At 48.8% G+C, this 25,433-nt stretch overlaps 2 protein-coding genes and 1 long non-coding RNA gene across 7 annotated transcripts; all 3 read right to left on the bottom strand.

The window, feature by feature from the left end:
• Positions 1-1,309: 1,309 nt before the first annotated feature.
• LOC135460680 (uncharacterized) lies at positions 1,310-4,558 on the bottom strand. 3 transcript variants are annotated; one of them, XR_010443277.1, is made up of 5 exons: positions 4,481-4,548; positions 4,289-4,353; positions 3,607-3,670; positions 2,850-2,925; positions 1,310-2,731 (listed from the first exon to the last, which is right to left on the bottom strand). It is a non-coding gene; the product is annotated as an uncharacterized LOC135460680 (long non-coding RNA). The 3 variants fall into 3 exon arrangements; XR_010443278.1 differs by having other exon boundaries at positions 1,310-2,074; positions 2,456-2,731; positions 4,289-4,519; XR_010443276.1 differs by having other exon boundaries at positions 4,289-4,558.
• Positions 4,559-7,626: 3,068 nt separating this feature from the next.
• Positions 7,627-15,822, bottom strand: LOC135460674 (protein NDRG2-like). Of its 3 annotated transcripts, none has more exons than XR_010443275.1 (15): positions 15,634-15,708; positions 14,235-14,337; positions 13,746-13,866; positions 13,056-13,118; positions 12,908-12,968; positions 11,924-12,010; positions 10,936-10,992; positions 10,056-10,150; positions 9,646-9,690; positions 9,503-9,554; positions 9,336-9,383; positions 9,216-9,251; positions 9,053-9,104; positions 8,130-8,324; positions 7,627-7,999 (listed from the first exon to the last, which is right to left on the bottom strand). XR_010443275.1 is itself a non-coding variant. In XM_064737578.1 (15 exons), exons 2-15 carry the CDS (start codon positions 15,673-15,675, stop codon positions 8,185-8,187), a joined length of 1,002 nt encoding a protein of 333 aa, XP_064593648.1. In that variant the 5' UTR covers positions 15,676-15,704; positions 15,801-15,822; the 3' UTR covers positions 7,627-8,184. The 3 variants fall into 3 exon arrangements, 2 of the variants coding, with proteins under 2 accessions (XP_064593648.1, XP_064593649.1); XM_064737578.1 differs by adding an exon at positions 15,801-15,822 and having other exon boundaries at positions 7,627-8,324; positions 15,634-15,704; XM_064737579.1 differs by lacking the exons at positions 14,235-14,337; positions 15,634-15,708 and adding an exon at positions 14,143-14,174 and having other exon boundaries at positions 7,627-8,324.
• A 1,010-nt stretch (positions 15,823-16,832) lies between these two features.
• On the bottom strand, positions 16,833-24,980 carry PNP (purine nucleoside phosphorylase). Its single transcript, XM_064737588.1, has 6 exons — positions 24,922-24,980; positions 23,157-23,320; positions 22,329-22,432; positions 21,493-21,668; positions 20,128-20,309; positions 16,833-19,418 (listed from the first exon to the last, which is right to left on the bottom strand). The coding sequence occupies exons 1-6, from the start codon at positions 24,930-24,932 to the stop codon at positions 19,102-19,104; spliced, it is 954 nt and encodes a 317-aa protein (XP_064593658.1). The 5' UTR covers positions 24,933-24,980; the 3' UTR covers positions 16,833-19,101.
• Positions 24,981-25,433: the final 453 nt, after the last annotated feature.

Below are 25,433 nucleotides of genomic sequence, written 5' to 3'. Positions count from 1 at the left end.
TCTCTAACCAAATAAATATAAAAAAAACCTTCTTTCAAACGATATTGAAATATTTTTATACTTAGTATAATTATACTCCCATTTATATTTATAGTTTCTTTTGATGCAGTGTATTAAAAACTATATATAATATATATTTTATATAATATTATACATTATAATATTATAATATTATATATTATATATAATAATTCAAGTGTGCTTTATTTCAGTCTAACATCCCCACAAAATTCTTCTCACATCTCCCAACCCTGAAATCTTAATTTTCCCTAAAGCTTCTCATCATTAGCAATTTCCAAGTAACATGGTATTTTTAGAACATTGAAAAAATTTCTATAAATGTATTTATTTATATTATGTATCATATCTACTGCTACAACTAATTTTTTCTTATGTTTTTAAACTTTATATATATATATATTTATTTATTATATATTCCTATACTTAGATTTCTACCTTTATATTATTTGCATTTATAATTTTTATAATCAAAACACTGCCTATTGACAAATAAAAAAACCTGATTTATTTAGCTATTTAAAAATATTTTCATGTTTATAATTTTCATATTTATATTTATAATTTATTCTATATTACATGAGAACACACCTGCTCCTGCACCCCAGTGGGGCTTCCTCTCCTGGGGACCTTGGAGTGCCCCAATGGCATCAGAGCCCCGAGTCTTCACCCTCTTCTTCTCTATTTAGAAACTACACTGGAACTCTCTTCTGGAACCAAAGACATTACCTAAATCCTGTCCCCGTGTCCCAGACAGATAGATATTCAGTTATTAGTTGGCTGGGCAGCAGTTTCTTAAACAGAATGATAAGATGTGAACATTTTAGCTACAAGCAAATAGGCAAATCTGAACAAGGTACCGATGGCCAGCCACTCAAGTAATTTTGAAGCAATTTTTTAAACAATAAAATACTGCTACCACAAAAATAAAGCAAAAAGCTAACTACTGGCTAAGAAAAAATTAACTTTTGACAGCAACAACATTCCAACCACACAGGCTTTTTCCCAATATCATACCTTATAACTACCTCTCTTGGGAATTCTCATCATGTATCCCAAAAGGAATAAATACCTTAGAGCGTCCTAAAGCAAAAAGTAGCACACATGAGCTCCTCACACTCCCGGCAGTGCACTGAGCTCCTCACACTCCAGCGCAGCGTGCACTGAGTCTGCAACAAATTCTGCTCAGTGAGGGTCTGCAAACAAAGGTTCAACTGATGAACTGAACTGATTTTAAAGGGAGGTTTTGTAAGTGCTGAAGCACAACAAAGAACAAGCAGAAACAATTCTTAAAAAAATCTGCAAGTTTTATTTAGCATATATGCGAGTGATTTCCACCCTGTGGCTTCTCACTTTGATTTGTCCGTAGGTTCAGGAAGATGACAATGCACACTCTGCCTTCCCTGAGCCCCCACAGCAGCTGAGCGCTGCTCCGTGTGCTCAGATCGTCAGGAGCTGGATTACACGTACCCGGACGGACTGGAACTGCTCTGCTGCAGCTTACTTCTGAAGACCAGGAAACATTGATTTCTACAGAAACAATGGGCAACCCCCAGGCTAATTTAAGCACTACTCTTTAATAGGGGATCTGCCAGCGTGCCAGTCCAGCTTCAAGTGCACTTTATTTCAGTCTAACATCCCCACAAAATTCTTCTCACATCTCCCAACCCTGAAATCTTATTTTTCCCTAAAGCTTCTCATCATTAGCAATTTCCAAGTAACATAGTTTCTTTTTAAAACATTCAAAAATGTCATGCTGGACTGCGCTAGAGAGTAATCTGCAAATATAAGCTTAGCAAAGATTGAATTGACTTGTCCAGAGAAAAAACCTACAAGTGAACACCCACACCTGCCTACAAAGAGCTAACAAGCCCCTGGCAGCTACCACATCAAAGCACAGTGGATGTTTCTAATAGAGGGTAAGGATAACAATACCACCTTTTGTTCTCTCCAGCTTGTTTTCCCTGCAGTCATATTTTGCTTCTTATGATTGTTTTAGTCTCTGTATCTTCTTGGACAGCACCGAGCCTGACGACAAGGATACGAGAGTCTTTCCCTGCCGTAGGGAGAGAACCAGGAAAACAGTTAAAAAAAGAACAGGGTAGTTTGAAATTCATACTTCCAATGAGAAGCAGCGCCTAACAAACAGAACAAAAGCAAACAAAGCACGATAGCTCCCTGGGGACAGAAGACTTATAAACCCTCCAGGATTTACGACCAACCCCTTCAGGACAGCAGCCAAGTGTCCCATGAGGTGGTGCTGCACCAAAGAACGATCTGACAGGTTCCAAAGAGTCAAATGCACAATATTTTGCAAAGGCGTAAAATCTTGCAAAATAACAAAAATACAATAGATATAAACTACAGGGCAAGAGTACAAGTGTTCGCTTTAAGAGCTGGAACCATGCAGGTGAGCACCTGATAACTGGATCCTCACCAGAGTTTGAACCCTTCGGTACACAGAAGGGTTTTCCCCAGAAATTTCACAGACTGAGTTTTGATAGAAGTACACTTGCCAGATCCTCAGAAGCATCACCCATTCTCCAGGTGTCTGGAGAGAACTGCAAATGGCTCTCACGTAGTTTGAGCTGGTTCTCCAAGGTCTCAGGGTGAATTTCACCAGATGCAACCAAATCGGGCAACTCCCAGTGGGACAGAAGGAACCCAAAGCTTGTTTTACCCAAAGCTTCGGTAAGCAGAGCTCCAGCAAATACTGAGGAAACAGACATAACAGGGTAAAAAATAATAAACCATCCTTTTTTTTCTCTTGCTTTTGTTTGTTTTTTTTTTAATTCAGATGAGCATAGCAATTAAAGAGGTGAAAAACTCACCGTTACTGAACATTTCATCATCTGTAAGCTGAGCATCCTTAGCACAGAGGACTCCAAAGTTAAAATTCACCGATCCCTGGGAAATAAAACCAAATATTATATAATAAACAGTCAAACAGCAGAGGTAAAAATTTGTTTCCTCTAAGGACTTTCAGGTATGTATGTATGTATCTTTGCATACATCCTACACATTGGAACATACACTTCATACCATCTCCTAATAGGTAAAAATTTACTTTTAAACTTTGATAGTATAGCATAAAACTATGAACTTAAATTGGTGACCTGTTATTATTAAGTTGGTGCTGAAAGTTATTTCTGCTGTCACGTTCAAAAAAACATTCATTTTTTTTACTGTAATGAGCAATTGATTTCAAAGTCATCACAAGCCCATCAAAATACAAAGCTGTATTCACTGGGCGGGTCTGTGAGCTAGAAGTAGTTAGGCTTGTACTTCCCTCTTGTTCTTCCAGAACCGATAAATCCTGTCAACAAAACCAGGATCTTTAGCCCACTGCTGTGAAAGATTCTACAAGGATGATGGTTTGATTTGTGTTTAGAAGCTTTGATTTGAAATGGCCAGTTCAATGGATAAATAACTATTATTATTATTTCTATTATTATTTTTTGCTATTACTACTACTATTGTTATCATCTGCTATTGGAAGAAACAAACCAGTAGTATCTATACTTAATTAGTTTTATTTCCAGAAAATAATAAAGAAAAAGAACCAAACCCAAAAAAGTCACTTCCTACCTTTTATATCAAGGGAGGAAAAATTTCTCTTGGGCTCTTCTCCAATTTATCAAGACTCATAGCACTGAAAGGCAAACAAAACAGTGCTTTATAGAAGGGCAAGTGCACATTTCAAGGCTGAACCACCAACCGATTGCAGTGACAGCAGTTACAACATGAATCGTTCCGAGAGCCTCTGTTAAATGGAATGTTCTGTGGAACTGCCATTTCTTTCCCAAAATACTAACTTCCAACACTTCCTAAACGTATTTTGTATTTTAAAATAACAGAAGTTAGTGAGACTCTGTGCAGAGATCATGTTTAAATTTATTTCCTTCTAAAGCACAGAGCTCTGTTCCATCACCCTTCACCTCGGCTCTGCACTGAATCACGGTGAGCATTTGAGGAGTGCTCAATAACCAATTCTATTTCTCTCTTTTTCTAATTCTCTCTCTTCCTAAATCATTCAAGGCAAGTCAAATGAAAAATGACAAGTTCAGCATCAAAGTCACACTTTTTCCCTTTGTCTGGTCAAGAACAGGCTCTAAACCCACTTATTGCTGCCTGCAACGATTAAGACTTGCAAAACCATTTTTACATGTTTTATAGGTTTATCATAAAAGCCACAGAACGCAAGCTCTGAATTACAGGAAAAGGTACACGGGCAAATATCTAAAGGGATCCCTTATTTGTAAATACATACCTTGATAGAGATCGCACTGAGAACGTTTCTGTGGGACTCTAAGGGAGACATATTTTCTGAGTACCCTGTAAACAAGAAAAGCTAGGATATATTACAGGACATACCCACTTTTTCTGCATATTTAAATAGGATTTTTAATAAAAACAATTCCGTTAAAAAAGAAGGAAGAAAACGAAGGTAATTTTACTCAGCTATATTTACTGCCGATTTAGAGAAAAATGCCGGGCCGCGTGGGCCGTTGCGTCACACGCCGCGCCGGCACCAGGGGCTGCCGGGAGTTGCAGTGTCGGGCTGGCAGCCACTCATGTGCCGCATCGGCCGTTGCGTCACACGCCGCGCCAGCAGCAGGGCCTGCCGGGAGTTGTAGTCCCGGGCTGACAGCCAGGGCTCCGTCCCCCACCACCGGGAGCTGCAGTCCCTCCCGGGCATCAAACGGGTCCTTCGCCCCTGGGCGGGGAAGGACCTGAGGCAGCAACGCTCCTCCCGAATGCCCTCTCTTTTTCGCTCCAACTCTTTTTAATTTTTTCACTCTGCTTTTCACCCCTTTCCTTTCCCTTCCCTCTTGCTCTCCTGCTTCTTTCCCTTCCCTTCCCTTCCCTTCCCTTCCCTTCCCTTCCCTTCCCTTCCCTTCCCTTCCCTTCCCTTCCCTTCCCTTTCCCTTCCCTTTCCCTTTCCCTTTCCCTTTCCCTTTCCCTTTCCCTTTCCCTTTCCTTTTTTTTTCCCTTTTCCTTTCCTTTTCTTGTATTTCTAATCTTGGTTTTCCTTTCTAGCTTTAGAATAAAAAGCTGCAGTAGTAACTTTCAGGCTACCTGGGAGTCAAAAAAAACCCCAAAACTGTAATGATTTAAAGAAAACTATTTATTTCCTGGGAGCCTGAAATTTTCTACTGCTGCACCTGACATAGAGCTTTTATTCCTTCTTATATATCGTTTATATTTTCTATTTTCTTCATACAGCGCTCCCTGCCGTCTGCACCGGCGCTCTGCAAGCAGAGCGCTGCGGCGTCGTTCGGTTCTGTTTAATTAAACTCGGCTCAATTAGGCTTGGTTCGGCTTAGGTCTAAAATCGTTTCGGTTCGGCTTTTTGTCTAAATTCGGCTTTTCCGGCTCTTCGGCTGAACTCGGCCCGGTTGGGCTAAACTCGGTCACATTCGGCTCTTTGTCTAAACGCGGCCAGTGTCGGCTACTCATCGGCTTTCGTGTAACTCGCAGTTTCGGCTACACTCGGCTCTTCGTCTTAAGTCGGCTGTTTTCGGCTACACTCGGCTCTTCGGCTACACTCGGCTATTTCCGGCTACACTCGGCTCTTCGGCTAAACTCGGCTATTTCCGGCCACACTCGGCTCTTCGGCTTAACTCGGCTATTTCCGGCTACACTCGGCTCTTCGGTTAAACTCGGCTGTTTTCGGCCACACTCGGCTCTTCGGCTACATTCGGCTATTTCCGGCTACACTCGGCTCTTCGGTTAAACTCGGCTGTTTTCGGCCACACTCGGCTCTTCGGTTAAACTCGGCTATTTCCGGCTACACTCGGCTCTTCGGTTAAACTCGGCTGTTTTCGGCCACACTCGGCTCTTCGGCTCTTCGGAAGAATTCGGCCCGGCTCGGCTCCCTGAGGGCGGAAAGCGGGCATGGGAGGACCCCGGCACAGAGAGACGTTTTCCCAGGTGCCTGTCACAAACCCGCCAAAATCCGGCTGCCCCGGAGCTGCAGAGCCCACAGCATGTGTCGGATACACTTGAGACGCCACAGAAAATCCCACCGGGGCCGCGCCGGCGTCGGTGTTCCATGCAGGCACTCCAGTTAGACCGACCCCGGTCCTCGACTTCCCCGCCCTTTTGGCCGCCATTTTGAGAAGGTCAAGGAAAAGTCCGAGACACCCGCGACACGCCGCTCCCAACATGGCGGCCTCTCGGCTGCCTGCCGGCGCACGGCTGCAGTACCGCGCTCTGCCCACAAGGCGGCAGCACTGCCGCCCGCCCCAGCCGGGGCCGCAGCGAAGGCGGCAAAAAAGAACAGGGGCGACCCCAGCCAAAACCTGCTCTGAAATAAATGCCCCAAAACAACCGGGAAGAGGTTGTTGTCCTCCCAGTATAAACCAGTATAAACCAATGACCCCCCCAGTCCCTCCCAATCCCTTCCCAGTATAAACCAGTGACCCCCAAACCCCCCCCAGTCCCCTCGCAGTCCGTCCCAGTTCTCCCAGTACAGCACACACTGGACACGTTTCTGTCAATGCTTGGATACTTTATTATTTTGGGGAGGGGTCCCGGGGGGTTTCTGAGGGTTTTTTTGTTGGTTTTTTTTTTCTTTTGAGGGTTTTTTTGAGGGTTTATTTTGGGGTTTTTGGGGGGATTTTTGAGGGATTTTATTTGGGTTTTGGGGGGATTTTTGAGGGCTTATTTTGAGGTTATTTGGGGGATTTTGTGGGGATTTCCAGTTAATTCCCAAGGCTTTTTTTTTGTGATTTTTGGGAAATTTTTTTTAGCTTTCCAGGTGATTCCCAAGGCAATTTTGGGGGAATTTTGTGAGGATTTTTGGGAGGATATTTGGGGGGATTTTTTTGGGGGATTTCCAGGTGATTCCCAAGGCATTTTTAGGGGGATTTTTTGGGGAATTTTTAAGGGTTTTTTTGGGGTTTTTTTGGGATTTTTTGGGGATTTTTGAGGGACATTTGGGGGTCGAGTTGGAGGATTTTGAGGGTTTTTTTGAGCAGGGTTTTTTTTTAAAGGTGTCCCAGGGGGTGCCGGGGGGTTTTTGGGTTTTTTTTCAGGGTTTGTTTTGGGGATTTTGGGGGATTTTTGAGGGATTTTTTGGGGATTTTTGAGGGGGTTTTTAGAGGATTTTTGAAGTTTTTTTAGGGGATTTTTGAGGAATTTTTGGGGGTTTTTTGGGGGGGGTTTTGAGAGATTTTTGGGGGTGGGTTTGGAGGGTGAGGGGTTTTTTGAGCAATTTTTTTTTTGGGGGGGAGGGGTCCCAGGGGGTCCCGGGGGGGTTTTTTGTGGGGTATTTTTTGGGGTATTTTTGGTATTTTTTTGAGGGTTTTTTTGGGGTTAATTTTTGGATTTTTGGGGGTTTTTTTGGGGTTTCTTTGGGGGTTTTTAGGTGTTTTTTGAGAATTTTTGAGGGGGGGGTTGGTTTTTTGGAGTGTTTTTTGTTTTGTTTATTTTGGGGTTTTTTGAGGGGGTATTTTTGGGGTTTTTTTGGGGTGGGATTTGGGGGTTTTTGAGTTTTTTGGGAGGGGATTTTTTGGGGTGGGATTTGGGGGTTTTTGGGGTGGGATTTTTTTGGAGTTTTTTTTTAGGGTTTTTGGGTTTTTTGGGGTGGGATTTTTTGGGGGATTTTGAGGTTTTTTGGGGTGGGGTTTTTTTGGGCGGGTATTTTTGGGGTTTTTGGGGTGGGATTTTTTTGGGGTGTTTTTTGGGTTTTTTGGGGGTGGGACTTTTTGAGAGTATTTTGGAGATTTTGGGGTTTTTTGGGGTGTTTTTTGGGGTTTTTGGGGTGGGATTTTCTGAGGGTATTTTGGGGTGTTTTCTGGGGTTTTTGGGATGGGGTTTTTTTGGGGTTTTCTGGGGTTTTTGGGGTGGGGTTTTTTTGGGGTGTTTTTTGGGGGTGGGATTTTTTGAGGGTATTTTGGGGATTTTTGGGGTGTTTTCTGGGTTTTTTGGGGTGGGATTTTTTGAGGGTATTTTGGAGATTTCGGGGTTTTTTGGGTGTTTTCTGGGGTTTTTGGGGCGGGATTTTTTGGGGGATTTTTGGGTGTTTTGGGATGGGATTTTTTTGGGCGTGTATTTTTGGGGTTTTTGGGGTGGGATTTTTTGAGGGTATTTTGGGGTTTTTTGGGGTGTTTTCTGGGGTTTTTGGGGCGGGGTTTTTTGGGGAGGGGGCCCGGGGGTCGCTCAGGGGCTGGCGGTGGGCACGGCGGCGCCGCTGCCGGTGCTGCCCCGGCTCAGGGTCCGGCTGCGGCCGCGCTCGGCCTCGCCCGCGGTCACGGAGCCGGTGCGGGAGCGCGACAGGCGCGTCATGGCGGAGGCGGCCACTGCGGGGACACGCCCCCTTGGGACACGCCCCCTGGTGTCCGGGACACGCCCCCTTCCCCGCTGAGCCACACCCATTTCCTCCAAACCGCGGCCATGCCCTTTTTGGCCACACCCCTTTTTGTAAACCACACCCTTTCTCCATTAAACCACGCCCCATCCCCTCTGAGCCACACCCATTCCCTATTGAACCACGCCTATTCCCTGTTTAGCCCCACCCCTTGAGGTAAACCCCACCCACTTCCCCAAAACCACGCCCATTCCCCATTAACCTCCCCCTTAATGCAAACCACACCCCTTCCATAGCAAGCCACGCCCCTTTGCCTTGACCACACCCACTTTCATACAAAGCCATGCCCTGTCCTCAAGCCCCGCCCCTTTGCCCAAGCCACACCCCCTCATCCCTTGTGTCAATGCGCATTAACAAATCACTCATGCATATTAATGAGCCCACCATGCATATCAATGAACCAATTACACATGTTGTTTCTCACAAATATGCCCTTCATGTATATTAATTAATCCACCAATCATGCTGAGTTTCTCGTGCATATTAATGAGATTGTCATGCACGTTAATGAGCCATCATGCATGTTAATGAGCCCGTCATGCATGTTGAGTTTCTCATACATATTAACAAGCCCTCATGCACATTAACAGACCCTCTTGCATATTAATGAGCTCTCATGCATATTAATGAGCCCTCATGCATATTAACGAGCTCACTCACTGTAGCCCATTCCCTGCAGGAAGTACTTGATGGCCTCGGTCAGGCGGCCAGGCTGGGGAAGGGGGCGTGGTCAGCGCTGGCCACGCCCACTGACCGCTGACCACAACTCCCGAGTAATGGCCACGCCCCTGGGCCACACCCCCACCGACCTCTGACCCCTCACCTGGGCGATCTGCGGCTGCCCGCCCCCGTCGGCCATCTGCAAAGGGGCAGGGTCAGTCAAAGGTCACTCAGGGGTCTAACTAAGGGGTCACTCAGGGGTCACTTAAGGGTCAAAGGTCACCTTCAGGAACGACGTCTGCGTCGGGTCCAGTTTGGCGTTGCATTCCACCTTTGGGGGCGTGGCCAAAAGGGGGTGAGGGGCGTGGCCAATGGCTCAGGGAGGCAGGGTCAAACTGACCACGCCCCTCCGAGTGGCCACGCCCCTTCCCCAGCCCCTCCCCCACTCACCACGGCATCCTCGTGGGGGGCCTGGTCACCGACCACCAGCAGGGCAGGGCAGCTGGGGGTCAAAGGTCACACCGGGGTCACACCGGGGTCACACAGGGGTCACACAGAGGTCACTCAGGGGTCAGGGGTCAGAGGTCACTCACCGCAGGCTCCCGGCCCCGCTCCGCTCCAGGCCCAGGTCAGCGCGGCTGGAGGGGGGAAGGGGGGCGTGGCCTCAGGTTAGCCCCGCCCACCATGGTCACACCCCCTTGTAACCCCACCCCCAATGAGCACACCCCTTTCTGACCCCACCCCTTTCAGGACACACCCCCTCCTTAGCCCCTCCCCTTTGGCCACACACCTTGGTTGTAACCCCACCCGCAAAGCCACACCCCATCGCAGCCACACCCACCAAGGCCACGCCCACTCCCTAAAAACCCAATGGGGAAGAAACCCCGCCCATTTTTATTGACTTTTAGCCATGCCCCCTCCATACCACCCAATCCCCCGAGGCAGGCCACGCCCCCGGGGCAAGCCACGCCCCCCCCCCGGGGGTATGGCCACGCCCCCTCACCTGGTGTACATGCTCCAGAGCAGGGTGGGGTTGGGCGTGGCCGCCAGGTGCTCCCGGACACGCCTCACGGGGGGAGGGGCGGCCGCCAGCTCGTCCTGCGTGACCCCACAGTGACCCCTGACCCCTGAGTGACCCCTGACCCACGAGTGATTCCCAAGTGACCCCCCAAAAACCCCCCAAATCGCCCCAAAAATTCCATCAAAAACCCCCCAAAATCCCCTGATAAAACCCAAAAACCCCAAAAAAACCCCAACCCCCCCCAAAAATCCAATAAACCTACAAATCCGCCAAAAAATCCCATTAAAAACCCCCAATAAAACCCCAAATCCCCCAAAAAACTCCAAAACCCCCCAAAACACCCTAAAAAGACCAAAAAAGCCCAAAACACCCACACAATCCTCCAAAAAACTCCAAAAAGTCCCCAAAATCCCAAAAAACCCAAGAAAATCCCCCCAGAAAAACCCCAAAACCCAAAAAATACCCAAAACCCACAAAAAACCACAAATAAAACCCCAAAACCCATCAAAAACACCCCAAAATCCCTCAACCCCCCACAAAAAACACCAAATCTCCCCAAAACCCCTCAAAACCCGCTTAAAAATCCACACAAAACCTCCAAAAACCCCAAAACAACCAACTTCCCCACTAAGCCCCAAAAATCCCTAAAAGCCCCAAAATCCCCCAAACCTGGGTGAGAATCATCCCACCCTCCAAAAAACCCCAAAAAAACTCCCAAAAAACCCCAAAATTCGCCCAAATCACCCCAAAATCCCCAAACCTTGGTGAAGAGGTGGTTCAGGATCATCCCAACCCCCAAAAACTTCCCAAAAATCCCCAAAAAACCAAAAAAATCCTAAAAAGCCCCAAATTTCCCCCAAACCTGGGTGAAGAGGTGGTTCATGATCATTTCGTTCGTCGACATCGTCAGCCCCGACAGCTGGAATGGGAGGGACGCCTTTGTGAGACTCCCCAAAAAAAAACAAACCCAAAACCACCAAATTTCACCCCAAAATAAACGCCCCAAAAAAACAAATTAAAAAATCCCTAAAAAATCCACAAAAATACCCCAAAAAAACTCAACCTCCCCCACAAAAAAACACCCCAAAAGAACCCAATAAAAACCCCAAAAAAACCCCAACCTTCCCCAAAAAAAACAAAAAAAAAAAACCAAAAAACCCGCCAATTTGCCCCCCCCCAAAAACAAACAAAAAAAAACCTCAAAAAACACCCCAAAAACCCGCAAATTTCCCCCAAAACACCCACCCCAACCCCCCAGAAAAAAACCAAACCCCCAAAACAAACCACCCCAAAAAAAAAACCCAAAAGAAATGCCCCCAAAAAATAAAATTTAAAAAAAACACAAAAACAATCATCTTTAAACAAACCCCAAAAAAGCACAAAAAAAAACCCAAAACCCAAATTTAAAAAAACCAAAAAACCCCCAAATCAAACAAAAATCACAGGAAAAAAAACTGAAAAAACACCCCCAAAAAACCCCAAAAAGAAACACCCCCAAAAAAGACCAAAAAAACAAAAAAAAAAAACAAACCAACCTAACAAACAAACAAACAAAATCCCCCAGAATGAAAAAAAACCTCCACCCTAAAAACCCTAAAAATAAACACAAAAAAATCCAAAACCTCTCCCAAAATACCTCAAAAAAATCCACTCCTGAAAAAACCAAAAAAAAAGAACCCAAAAAAACCCAAACAAAACCACCCTAAAAACCCCTAAAAATAAACACCAAAAAAAACCTCAAAAAACCCAAAAAAATCCCCAAAAAATCCACGCAAAACCCCCCGAAATTCCCCTAAACCCCGCCCACTTAGCCCCACCCTCCGAGGCCCCGCCCCTTTAGCCCCGCCCACCTTGCTGGCGGCCCAGTCCATCCATCCCTTGGCTTTGGGGTCCAGGTTGACGAGCACCAGCCCCTCCACGGCCTCGGGGTGCAGCAGCTGGGGACCCAAAATCGCCCAAAACGGACCCAAAAATGGGCCCAGAGTGAGCCCAAAACCAGCCCCAAATTATCCCAAAATAACCCCAGAAATGGGCCCAGAGTGAGCCTAAAACCAGCCCAAATAAACCCCAAAAATGGGCCCAGAATCAGAATAAAACCAGCCCAAAATTATCCCAAAATAACCCCAGAAATGGGCCCAGAGTGAGCCCAAAATCAGCCCAAAATTATCCCAAAATCAGCCCAGAAATCAGCCCAGAGTGAGCCCAAAACCAGCCCCAAATTATCCCAAAATAACCCCAGAAATGGGCCCAGAGTGAGCCTAAAACCAGCCCAAATAAACCCCAAAAATGGGCCCAGAATCAGAATAAAACCAGCCCAAAATCAGCCCCAAATTATCCCCCCAAAAAAACCCCAAAAATAGTCCCAGAGAGAGCCCTGAACCAGCCCAAAATCAGCACAAGATTATCCCAAAAAAAACCCAAAAATGGTTCAAGAATGAGCCCAGAATCAGCCCCAAATTATCCCAAGAAAACCCCAAAAACGGGCCCAGAGTGAGCCCAAAATCAGCTCAAATAAATCCCAAAATTACCCGGAAAATGGCCCCAAAATATCCCAAAATTATCCCAAAGGATGACCCCAAATAAATCCCAAAATTGCCTCAAAATTGACCCAAAAATGACCCCAAAATGACCCCAGAGTGACTCTAAATCCCCTCCCAGTACAAACCAGCACAAACCAGCACAAACCAGCACAAACCAGTGACCCCTTTGACCCCTCCCAGTACAAACCAGTACAAACCAGTACAAACCAGCACAAACCAGCACAAACCAGCACAAACCAGTCCAAACCAGTCCAAACCAGTCCAAACCAGTCCGTCCCAGTTTCCATCACTCACCCCGAACTTGGCCAGCACGAAGGCCCCGGCCCCCACCCCCACCCCGACGATGCTGCGGATCCTGTGAAAGGTCAGAGAGGTCACGGCGGGGTCAGAGGTCACGGCGGGGGCGTGGCCCGACCCTTGACCCCGCCCTTGCCCCACTCACCCCAGGCCCTGCAGGACCCCCGGGAGCGCCTCGGCCAATTGCTCCAGGGAGGGGTACTGGTACCTGCGGGGGGTCAGAGGTCAGGCTGGGGTCACACAGGGGTCACACAGGGGTCACTCACTTTGGGGGTTTGTGGGAGGGGTTTTTGGGGGTCAGTGGGTGTGGTTACATGGGGGGGTAGGGCAGGGTTTGGGGGCGGGGTTTGGGGTTTTGTGGGCGTGGTTTGTGGGTCAGTGGGCGTGGTTGCATGGGGGGGTAGGACAGGGCAGTTTTAGGGGTCAGTGGGCGTGGTTTGGCATTTGTGGGCGTGGTTACCGGGGAGGAAGGACAGGGGAGTATTGGGGTTTGTGGGCGGGGTTTGAGGTCAGTGGGCGGGGTTTCAGAGTAGGGGGCGTGGTTACCGTGGGGGATAGGGCGGTGCCCTCTCCTCCATGCTGGGTGGCTCCAGGTGCACCAGGTGGAAGGGCGGGGTTAGTGGGCGGGGTTTGAGGTTTTTGGGCGGGGTTTGGCGTCAGTGGGCGTGGTTACCTGGGGATAGGCGGGCTCCTCCTCCATGCGGGCGGTCCAGGTGCACCAGGTGGAAGGGCGGGGTGAGTGGGTGGGGTTTGTGGGTTAGTGGGCAGGGTTCGTGGGTTAGTGGGCGGGGTTTGGGGTTTGTGGGCGGGGTTTGGCGTCAGTGGGCGTGGTTACCCTGGGGGATAGGGCGGGGCTCCCTCCTCCATGCCGGGCGGCTCCAGGTGCACCAGGTGGAAGCTTCTGGAAATCTCCGCCATCTCCGGGTGCCCGAAGAGCTCCGAGAAACACGTCAGGTCTGACATGGGGGGAGGGGTCAGGGGTCAGGGGTCAAGGGTCAGCAGGGGAGTGGGGGAGGGGTCTGAGGGCTGGGAAAGAGGGAGGAGTCTGAAGGGTGAGGGAGGGGCTAAAAGGGTGGGGGAGGGGTCTCAGTGGAGGGGGAGGGGTTTAGAGGATGAGGGAGGGGCCTAAGGGGGTCAGGAGGGGTCAAACGGGTGGGGGAGGGGCCTGCAGGGTGGATGGGGGCAGGGCCAGCAGGGTGAGTGATGCTGGGGGCGGGGCCAGCAGCACGCACGGGTGTGGCCCACATCCGGGAACGTCAGCAGGGCGGGGACGGGGGGATGGGGGCGGGGTCAGAGGGGTGGGGGCGGGGCCAGCAGCACGCACGGGTGTGGCCCACATCCGGGAACGTCAGCAGGGCGGGGCGGCCGGGCCGGGGCGACCCCGAGGTCCAGGCGTGCACGACCCCGAAGGGCGTCTCCAGGAGGTGCTGGAAATGACCCAAAACGTGGGGTTTTAGACCCAAAAATGTGGGGATTCAAGGGCCTAAAATATGGGGGCTTCAGCCCCAAAATAGTGAGATACAAGGCCCAAAAAATCGGGATTGGCACCCCCAAAAAATGGAATTTAGGTCCCCAAAAATGGGGATTCACAGCCCTAAAATCTGGGGCTTCGAGCCCCAAAAAACTGGGATTTGTGACCCCAAAAATTTGGGGTTTGCACCTCAAAAATATCAAGATTTGTACCCTGAAAAATGGGGATTTAAACCCCTAAAATACAGGGATTCGAGCCTCAAAATATGGGGGTTTGAGCCCCAAAATATTGGGATGCAAGCCCCCAAAAAATCGGGATTTGCACCCCTAAAAAATGGAATTTAAGTCCCCAAAAATGGGAATTCATGGCCCTAAAATACAGGGATTCGAGCCCCAAAACTATTGGGATTCAAACCCCCCAAAAATGGGGATTTTAGCCCCAAAAAATCAGGATTCACAGCCCTGAAATCTGGGGATTCGAGCCCCAAAAAACTGGGATTTGTGACCCCAAAAAATGGGGACTTGCACCCCTAAAATATCAAGATTTGTACCCCAAAAAATGGGTATTCAAACCATTAAAATACGGGGATTTGAGCCCCAAAAATTGGGATTCAAGGCCCCAAAAATCGATATTCCCCATTTTCTCCCCAAATTCCCCTTTGTCCCCAAAATCCCTGAAATCCCCAAACCCCCAGAATCCCAAATTCCCAAATTCCAAATCTCCAAAATCCTCAAAATCCTCAAATCCCAAAATCCCGAATTCCCAAAATCCCCAAAATCCCAAATTCCAAATCCACAGAATCCCTAAAATCCCCCAAATCCTCAAAACCCTCGAATCCACAAATCTACAGATTCCTGAATTCTCAAATCCACAAAATTCCTGAATTCCAAAATCTCTAAAATTCCCCAAATCCCCAAAATCCCGATTTCCCGCCCCCCCCCCCTTTCCCGGCCCCGCCCCAAACTCCCGGAACTTCCCTGAAAACTTTTCCCCAAAATTCCACAAAATTCCACAAAATTCCGTCAAAATTCCCCTCGCCCGCCCCTCCCTTCCCTCGCCCCTCCCCCCGCGCGGCCCCGCCCCCGAATTTTTTTCCCCAAAATCCCCAAAAAATTAAAAAAAAATTAAAAATAAAAAAAAAAAACGCGGGAGTTTCGGGGGGTGGGGGAAGGAGGGGTGGGGGGCGTGGGGGAGGGGGGGGGGTCGCGCCCCTCCCCCCCTTTTTTTCCCCCTCCCCCCCCCCAAAACTCACCTTGACCTCGGCGGGGGGAGGGGCGGCCTCGTGCAGCTCCATTGACCCTGAACTAAACAGGGGGGCGGGGTCTGGGGGGAGGGGCCGGGGTCAGAGGTCACGGCCCGGCCCCCCCCCCCCCCCCCCCCCCCCCCCCCCCCCACCCCGGGGTCGGACCCCGCTCCCACCTTGAGGCGCCCTCTGACCGAGGCCACGCCCCCTCACGCGAAAACCCCGCCCCCAATTCTGGGACCCCGCCCCCCATTTTGGGACCCCGCCCCTCCCCCACGCCGTGGGAACCCCGAAATAGCCCCGGAGGGGGGGAGGGGGAGCCACGCCCACGGCCCCGCCCCCTCCCGCCGATCCCTAATTGCTGTAATTAACGCGGCGCTAACGAGGCTCGGCCCGCCCTTAATTAACTTTAAAATGTTTAAATTAACTTTAAAAAACTTTTAAATAACTTTTAAAACTTCTAAATAACTTTTTGGAACTTTTAAATAACTTCTTAAAATCTTATATAACTTCAAACACTTTAAAATAACTTTTTAAAACTTTAAATTAACTTTTTTTACCCTTAATTAGCTTTTCTCCTGAGTTTTAATTAGCTTTGTCCCACCCTTAATTAACTTTAAAAAAGGTCAAACTAACTTTAAAATATTTTACTTAACATTTTTCATTCTTATTTAACTTTAAAAAAACTTTATTAACTTTTAAAAACTTTAAAATAACTTTTTAACACTTTAAATTAATTTTTTTCGCCCTTTATTAACTATTTTTCTGGCTTTTAATTAACTTTGTCCCACTCCTAATTAACTTTTAAACAATCAATTTTAATAAACTTCAGGCCGCTCTGAATTCACTTGTAGAAAATTTCTAATTAAGGCTTTTCACCCTTAATTAAATTTTAAAAACTTTTAATTAACTTTTATCACTCTTGATGAACTCCAGAAACCTTTTAATTAAGTTCATTCTTAATGAACTTTTGACCATTTTAAAATAAAATATTTTCCACTCTTAATTAACTTTTAAACCACTTTTTATTAACTTTTGCACCCTTAATAAACTTTAAAAAAGCTTTTAATTAACTTCATTCCCAATTAATTAAAAAACCCTTTTAATTAACTTCATTCTTAAATAACTTTTAAAAAAACTTTTAATTAACTTTTTCACCCTTAATGACCTTTTAATCAATTTTTAATTAACGACACTCAACTCTTAACGAACTTTCAAACAGCCTTTAATTTAATCGGCATTAATGAGCTTTCATTAACGAACCGTCGGCCGCGGCCACGCCCACCCCTCCCTTTTATTAATCAATCATTAATTCATTAATTAATTCATTAACTGGCCACGGGGGAGGGGCGCCCTGGAATGTAAACGAGCTGGAATGTCTGATTAATTATTAATTAATTAATTAATTAATTAACGAGCAGCGCAAATGGCGACGGAGCAGCCCAATGAGTAATTGGCTAATTAGCCTCTAATCATTGATTAATTAATAATAATTAGGGTTAATTAAGGCCCTGAAAGCAGCAGAATCAATTAATTAAGCACCGTGATTAATTAGCCTTTGGTTATTAACCGCAGACGTCATTAGCATGGATTGATTAATTAATGGCAACGATGAGCCCTGAGTTAATTAATCTGGGGGGGTAATGAAGTGTTATTAATTAATAATTAATGATCAGCCTGGGCTAACTAATCATTAATTACCCTGAATTAATTAATTGAGGAGCTATTTAGCCTTAAATAATTAATTGCAGCAATTACTTAATTAAGGTTAATTAATAAAGTGACAGCACTAATGAGCCCGGGGCAGTAAACGGGGTGGGCCAATTAATCCAGAATAATTAAGGAATGGGGATTAATTAGCCTGGAATGCCTATTAACTAATTAATTACCAGAACGAGGCTAATGAACCTGGAAGGATTTCTGGAGGGGATTAATTAGCCCGGGGTAATTAATCAATGGGGTTAATTAACCCTGGCCCTGAGAGGTCGCCGCTCATTAATGGAGCTAATTACAGGGGGGGTGATTAATTAATCAATTAATTAATTACACGGAATTAAGGCAAAATCCAGAGGGGACAAAGACCGGGATAGCACGGAATTAATGAGCGGGGTTTAATTAATGAATCGGAATTAATGAATCGGATTAATGACACGGAATAATTGATTACTCGGAATTAATGACATGGAATTAACGGCATGGAATTGATGAGTTGGAATTAATTATTGACACAGAATTAATTAATAACACGGAATTAATGACATGGGATTAATGACACAGAATTAAATAACGACACAGAATTAATAAACTACATGGAATTAATTAATGGCACGGGATTAATGACATGGAATTTATTATTGACACGGAATTAGTAAGAGGACATTAATGACACGGAATTATTTACATGGAATTAATAAATGACGCGGAATTAATAAACTACACGGAATTAATTAATGACACGGAATTAATTACTGACACGGCATTAATGACTCGGACTTGATGAGATGGAATTAAATAATGACACGGGATTAACAACACGAAATTAATTAACGACACAGGATTAATTAACGGCACGGAATTTGGCGGATTTCCGGGGAATTAAGGCAAAATCCGGCGCAAATGTGACAACACGAAAATTAATGACACAGGATTAATTAATTAACGACACAGAGTTAATTAATTAATGCCACTGGAATGCCACAGAATTCCCGGGGGACTCCCGGGGATTTTCCAGATTTTTCCCGTTTTTTTTCTCATTTTCACCCAAATTTTCCCATTTCCCTCCCCCGTCCCATTTTTTACATTTTTTACAATTTTTTTTTCTCATTTTCCCCCCATTTCCCCCCAATTTTTTTTAGGGATTTTCCAAAGGGATTTTTGGGGGAATTCCCTAAGTGTTTTTGGGGGATTTTCTGGGGTTTTACCAAGGGAATTTTTGGGGGAATTTGCAGAAAATTCCCAGGGGATTTTTGTGGAGAATTTTTGGGATTTCCAGAAGATTCCCAGGGGATATTTTGGGGATTTTTTTGGGGAATTTTGTGAGGACTTTTTTGGGGATTTTTTGGAGATTTTTTTGAGATTTCCAGTTAATTCCCAAGGCATTTTTGGGGGGAATTTTTTGGGAGATTTCATGGGAATTCCCAAAGGGATTTTGGGGGGATATTTTTGGGATTTCCAGGTGATTCCCAAGGCATTTTTGGGGGGATTTTTTTGGGAATTTTTGGGGGATTTTTTGGGATTTCCAGAAAATTCCCAGGTGATTTTTTTTTTGGGATATTTTTGGGCGGAATTTTTGGGGATTTCCAGGTGATTCTCAAGGCATTTTTGGGGTGTTTTGGGGAATTTTTGGGGCATTTTTTGGGAATTTTTGGGGCATTTTTGGGGATTTGATTCCCAAGGCACCGCCCCCCATCTCACGGGGGGCTCCTCCCCAAGGCACCGCCCATGTGACATTCCCCACACCCCGGGACGATGACATCATCACCCCGAGGACGACGACGTCACCCCTCCCGCGGCCGCCGCCGCGATGACGTCACGGAGCGGGGCGTGTCTCCCCGGCTCGTCCAATCGCGGGGCGAGGGCGGCCAGCAGCGCGCGCAGGTGCCGCGCCCCCTCCTGGGCGGCGGCCAGCACCTCCTCGTGCCCCGCCCCCGGCCCCGCCCCTCCCGCCGTGACGTCACCGCCCTCGTCATCCTCGTCGTCGCTGTCGGCGGGGGCGGAGTTGGTGATGAGTGACAGCCCCAGCACGCGCAGGCCCAGGTGGCGCGCGGCCGCCGCCTCCGACACCGTGCTCATACCTGGGCGGGGAAAAGGCGGGGACACCTGAGCACACCTGGGGGTACACCTGGGGACACCTGAGCACACAAGGGGATACACCTGGGGTACCTAAACACATCTGGGGGTACACCTGGGGGCACACCTGGGGATACACCTGGGGACACCTGGGGATACACCCGGGGTACCTAAACACACCTGGGGATACACCTGGGCACACCTGGGGGTACCTAAACACACCTGAGCACACCTGGGCTGGATTTAGGCCTGGATTTGGGGTAATTCAGAGCCTGTTTTGCTCTGGATTTAAGGCTGAATTTGGGGTAATTCAGGCCTACTTTGGGTCTGAATTTAGGGCTAGAACGAGGCCTGCATTTAGGGCCAGATTTGGGGTAATTCAGATCTGTTTTGGGTCTGTATTTGGGCTGGAATTAGGGCTGGATTTGGATCTGGATCTGGGTCTGGATTTGCGGTTTTTTTTAGGGTGATTTAAAGCTGTTTTGGGTCTGGATGTGGGCTGCATTTGGGGCTGGATTTCGATCCAGATTTGGGCTGTTTTGGGTCTGGATTTGGGGTAATTCAGAGCGTTTTTGACCCATTCTACTCTTCTTTTTGCTCCGATTTCTGCCTCTTTCGGGACTCCCCTTTCGGGATTATTCCAGGACCCTCCCCAAACCCCTCCCTCTCCCCTCCCAAGCCCCGCCCCTCCCTCCCCAAGCCCCGCCCCCTCACCGACGGCGTGCGCCCCCGCCCTGCGCAGGTACCGGCACTCGGCCGGGGTCTCGTAGCTCGGGCCCCCCACGCCCACGTAGACCCCCGAGCGCGCCCGCAGCTCCTTGGGGGCCAGGGCGAGGGCCAGGCGCCGCAGGGCGGGGTCGTAGGCGTCGGTCATGGACGGAAAACGGGTACCGAACCTGAAATCAGACCCAAAACCGGCCTTTTTTAACCCAAAAATGTCCCTTTGTAACCCCGGGGCAAGGCGCCACAGGGAGGGGTCAAAGGCATCGGTCATGGGTACCGAACCTGAAAATGGCACCAAAATTGGCCCCAAAATGTCCATTGTTAACCCTAAAATCTGCTCCAAAATGTCCGTTTTTAACCTTAAAATGGGCTCCGAAATTTGCCCCAAAATTTCAATTTTTACCCACCAAAATCAGTGTCAAGATCGGCCCCAAAATGCCCATTTCTTACCCTAAAATTGGCCCTAAAGTCAGCCCCAAAATGTCCATTCTTAACCCCCAAAATCCCCAAAATCAGTGTCCAAATCGGCCCCAAAATGTCCATTTTTATCCTTAAATCAGCCTCAAAATTGGCCCCAAAATGTCCATTTGTAAGCACAAAAATGGAACCCAAAATCAGCCCCAAAATGTCCTTTTTTTATCCCAAAAATCAGCCCAAAAATGTCAATTTTTATCCCTAAAATCAGCCTAAAAATCGGCCCTAAAATGTCCATTTTTAATCCCAAAACCCAGCACCAAAATGTCCATTTCTAACCCTAAAATCGGCTCCAAAATCAGTCAAATAATGTCCCTTTTAAACCCTGAAATAGGCCCCAAAATGTCCATTTGTAACTCTAAAATTGGCCCCAAAATTGACCCCAAAATGTTCATTTTTAACCCTAAAATTGGCCTCAAAATCGGGCTCAAAATGTCCATTTCTAACGCTAAAATCAGCCCCAAAATATCCATTTTTAACCCCAAAATCAGCCCCAGAATTGGCCCCAAAATGTCCATTTGTAAGCACAAAAATGGAACTCAAAATCAGCCCCAAAATGTCCATTTCTAACCCCAAAATCAGGCCCAAAATCAGGCCCAAAATGTCCATTTCTAACCGCAAAATCAGCCCAAAAAATTCCTTTTTAAAAATCCAAAATGCAGTTTCAAAATACCCAAATACCCCAAAATGTCCATTTCTAACCCCAAAATCAGACCCAAAATCGGCCCTAAAATGTCCTTTTTTAAACCCAAAATCAGTGTCAAAATCGTCCTCAAAATGTCCATTTTTAACCCCCAAAATCAGCCCCAAAAATCCCATTTTTCCCCCCAAAATCCCATTTTTCCCAAATTCCCCGTTTTTCCCCCCAAAACCCGTCTGTACCTCTCGTCATTGGGCCCCACGAGCGGCGAGCGTCCGGCCAGGCCGGGCAGGTCGATGTGGTCGCGGATGACCAGCAGGTGACCGGGGCCGAGCTCCGGCCGCAGTGACCCCGCGGCGTTGGTCAGCACCAGGGTGTGGACACCGAGCAGGGCCATGGTCCGGACGGGAATGACCACCTGGAATGGTCAGTGATGGTCAGTGATGGTCAGTTATGGTCAGTGGTCAGCACCAGGGTGTGGACACCGAGCAGGGCCATTGTCCGGACAGGAATGACCACCTGGAACGGTCAGTGATGGGCAGTGATGGGCAGTTATAGTCAGTGGTCACTCACGGTCAGTTATGGTCAGTTATGGTCAGCGATGGTCACTCATGCTCAGTTATGGTCAGAGATCACTCATTGGTCACTCAATGGTCACTGTGGTCACTCAGTGGCCAGTTACGGTCAGTGGTCACTCAGTGGTCACTCTGTGGTCACTCAGGGTCATTTCGGGGTCATTTTTAGGGATTTTTGTGTATTTTTGCATTTGTGGTCACTCATTGCTCACTGTGGTCACTCAATGGTCAGTGGTCAGCACAAAGGTCAAGGGGTCAGGGGGCGTGGCTAAAGGGTGGGGGTGGGGCAGAGGGGCTGGTCCTGTGGGAGTGGCTTGGAAAGGGGGTGTGGCCTCAGGGGTGGGCGTGCCCTCAGGAGTGGGCATGGCCTGTCACTCACCTGGCTGGGGGCGTGTCCCTTGTACAGGTGTGGGTGTGGCCCCAGGTGTTTGCCCCGCCCCCAGGTGTGTTTATCCCCCCAGGAGTGGGCGTGTCCCCAGGTGTGGGCGTGGCCCATCACTCACCTGGCTGGGGGCGTTTCCCTCGTAGAGGTGGAACCGCCCCTGCAGGACGGCGCAGGGGGCGGAGCCGAGGCGCCCCACGACCAATCGGCCGGCGTGGCCCTGCACTGGGGGCGGGGCCGGGGGTCACCACACCCACCTGGGGCACAGGTGACACCCCCAGGCCCACCTGAGACCCCAAAATGGCCCCAAAAATCCCCCCAAAACACCCAAAATCACCAAAAAGCGGCCAAAAAACAGCCCAAAAATGTGCTCCCAGTATAAACCAGTATAAACCAGTACAAACCAGTACAACCCAGTATATCCCAGTATAACCCAGTATATCCCAGTATAACCCAGTGTATCCCAGTATAACCCAGTATAACCCAGTATACCCCAGTATAGCCCCGTATAACCCAGTACAGACCAGTATAGCCCAGTATAACCCATCCCAGTATAACCCAGTATAACCCAGTACAACCATATACCCCAGTCGTCCAGTAACAACCCAGTATAACCCAGTATAACCCAGTATAACCCAGTATAACCCAGTATAGCCCATCCCAGTATAACCCAGTACAAACCAATAACCCCAGTCTGTCCCAGTACAACCCAGTATAACCCAGTATAACCCAGTACAACCCAGTACAACCCAGTACAAACCATTAACCCCAGTCTGTCCCAGTACAACCCAGTATAACCCAGTATAACCCAGTATAACCCAGTATAACCCATCCCAGTACAACCCAGTACGACCCAGTACAACCCAGTACAAACCATTAACCCCAGTCTGCCCCAGTACAACCCAGCATAACCCAGCCTGCCCCAGTCTGCCCCAGCATGACCCAGTACCGGTGCTGCGCGGGAAGTGCGGGATGTCGCGATAGTCGATGGCTATCGGCTCCGTCAGCTCCTCGGCCAGCGCCCCCAGCCCCGAGCCGCACACCAGCGCCACCCGCGGCGGCTCCCGCAACTGCGCCCGCAGCCACCGCGCGGCCTCCCAGCACGCCTCGAAACTGCGCGGGGAAGGGAAACCAGTGAGGACCAGTATAAACCAGTATGGACCAGTATGGACCAGTACGGACCAGTATAAACCAGAACGGATTGGTATAAATCAGTATGGATTGGTATAAATCAGTATAAACCAGAACAAACCAGCATGGACTGATACAGGCCTCGAAACTGGGGGGGGAAGTGAAACCAGTGAGGACCAGTACAGACCAGTACGGACCAGTGTAAACCAGTACGGACCAGTGTAAACCAGTATGGACCAGTATGGACCAGTATGGACCAGTATGGAGCAGTGTAAACCAGTATGGACCGATATAGATCAGTATAAATCAGTATAAATCAGAACAAACCAGTATGGACTGATACAGGCCTCGAAACTGGGCGGGAGAGAAACCACTGAGGACCAGTATAAACCAGTATGGACTGGTATAGATCCGTATAAACTGATATAAACCAGTATAAACCATCATGGACTGACACAGGCCTCAAAACTGGGCAGGCAGAGAAACCAGTGAGGACCAGCAAGGACCAGTAAGGACCAGTATGGACCAGTGTAAGCCAGAATGGATTGGTATAAATCAGTATAAACCAGTATAGATCAATATAAACGGATATAAACCAGTATAAACCAGTATGGACTGACACAGGCCTTGAAACTGGGGAGAGAGAAACCAGTAAGGACCAGTATAAACCAGTATAAACCAGTCTGGATTGATACAAACCAGTATGGACCATTATGGACCCATATGGGTCAGTATGGACTGGTACAGACCCGTACAAACCAGTTTGGACTGGTTTGGACTGGTATAACCCAGTACGGACCCGGGATGACCTCAGAATGACCCCAGGATGACCCCACGACCCCTGGGATGACCCCAGGACTCCCAAGATGACCCCAGGACCCCCAAAATGACCCCTGAGATGACCCCAGATGACCCCATGACCTCCAGGATGACCCTAGGACCCCAGAGATGACCCCGGGATGACCCCAGGGATTCCCACAACCCCCAGGATGAGCCTGGGACCCCCAAAATGACCCCAGGATGACCCCACGACCCTTGAAATGACCCCAAAATGACCCAAGGGCCCCCTGAGTGACCCCACGATGACACCAAGATGACCCCAGGATGACCCCTGCGATTCTCACGACCCCCAGGATGACCCCAGGATGCCCGAGATGACCCTAATATGACCCCAGGGTGACCCCATGACCCCCAAGCGACCCCCAAATGACCCAAAATTGCCCCCTTCACCCCCCATCCGTGACCCTTGACCCTTGCCCTGTGCCCGGGCCCGGGGCCAGCTGAACTTTGGGCCCGGCCCCGCCCCCAAAACCGCCCCCAAACCGCCCCAAAATGCCCCAAAATCCCCCCAAACCCGCGCCCCTCCCCTGCCCCTCATTTCCATAATTTGGGGAGGGGGCGCCAGGAGACCCCCCCGGGCCACGCCCCCACACCCGCCGGTGATTGGCTGTCAGAAACCCCCCGGGCCGCGACGCCATTGGACGGTCCCACGCCCCCTCCATCCCCCCGACCCCATCGCAAACCCAAAAAGGTCCCAAAACCACAAAAATCGCCCCAAAACCGCCCCCGGCCCCCCCCCTCACCTCCCGTCCATCTCGGCAGCGTCTGAGCCCCTGGCCCCGCCCACCGCGCCTTATATGGCGTGCGCTTCCTCTGATGTCACAGGCGCGCCCCCCGCGCCTCGCCCAATGGGAGAGCGCGGCTGCCGTCGCTATGGAGACGGGCAAGGGGAGCAGCGGGGGGAGCGACCAATCAGAGCGCGGGGCGCCGGGGGGAGGAGCGGCCAATGGGAGGGCGGGGCGGTGACGGGAAGGGGGTTAATGAATGCGGGGAAATCACGTGATGCGATGAGAGCTAATGGGAGGGCGCGGTGGGGACCCCGAAAGAGCCGCGAGCCCGCGTTGCCAAGGCAACCATGGCTGAAAGCGAGGCGGGGGCGGGCACGTAATGCCAGAGGAGCTGATGCGAGCGCGGGGAGGGGAACCCTGAAGAGCGGCGCGCCCTATGGGAGCGCGCGGTGAGGACCCGGAAGAGAGGAGCGTGTGCGTTGTCAAGGTAACGGCGGTTGAAAGCGAGGCGGGGGGGGGGGGTCACG

The sequence above is a fragment of the Zonotrichia leucophrys genome, unplaced genomic scaffold (assembly GCF_028769735.1).
Source record: "Zonotrichia leucophrys gambelii isolate GWCS_2022_RI unplaced genomic scaffold, RI_Zleu_2.0 Scaffold_85_192490, whole genome shotgun sequence".
Classification (NCBI taxonomy): Eukaryota; Metazoa; Chordata; class Aves; order Passeriformes; family Passerellidae; genus Zonotrichia; species Zonotrichia leucophrys.
The sequence above is the reverse complement of the archived record's forward strand: the minus strand, read 5'-3'. Positions and strand labels throughout refer to the sequence as shown.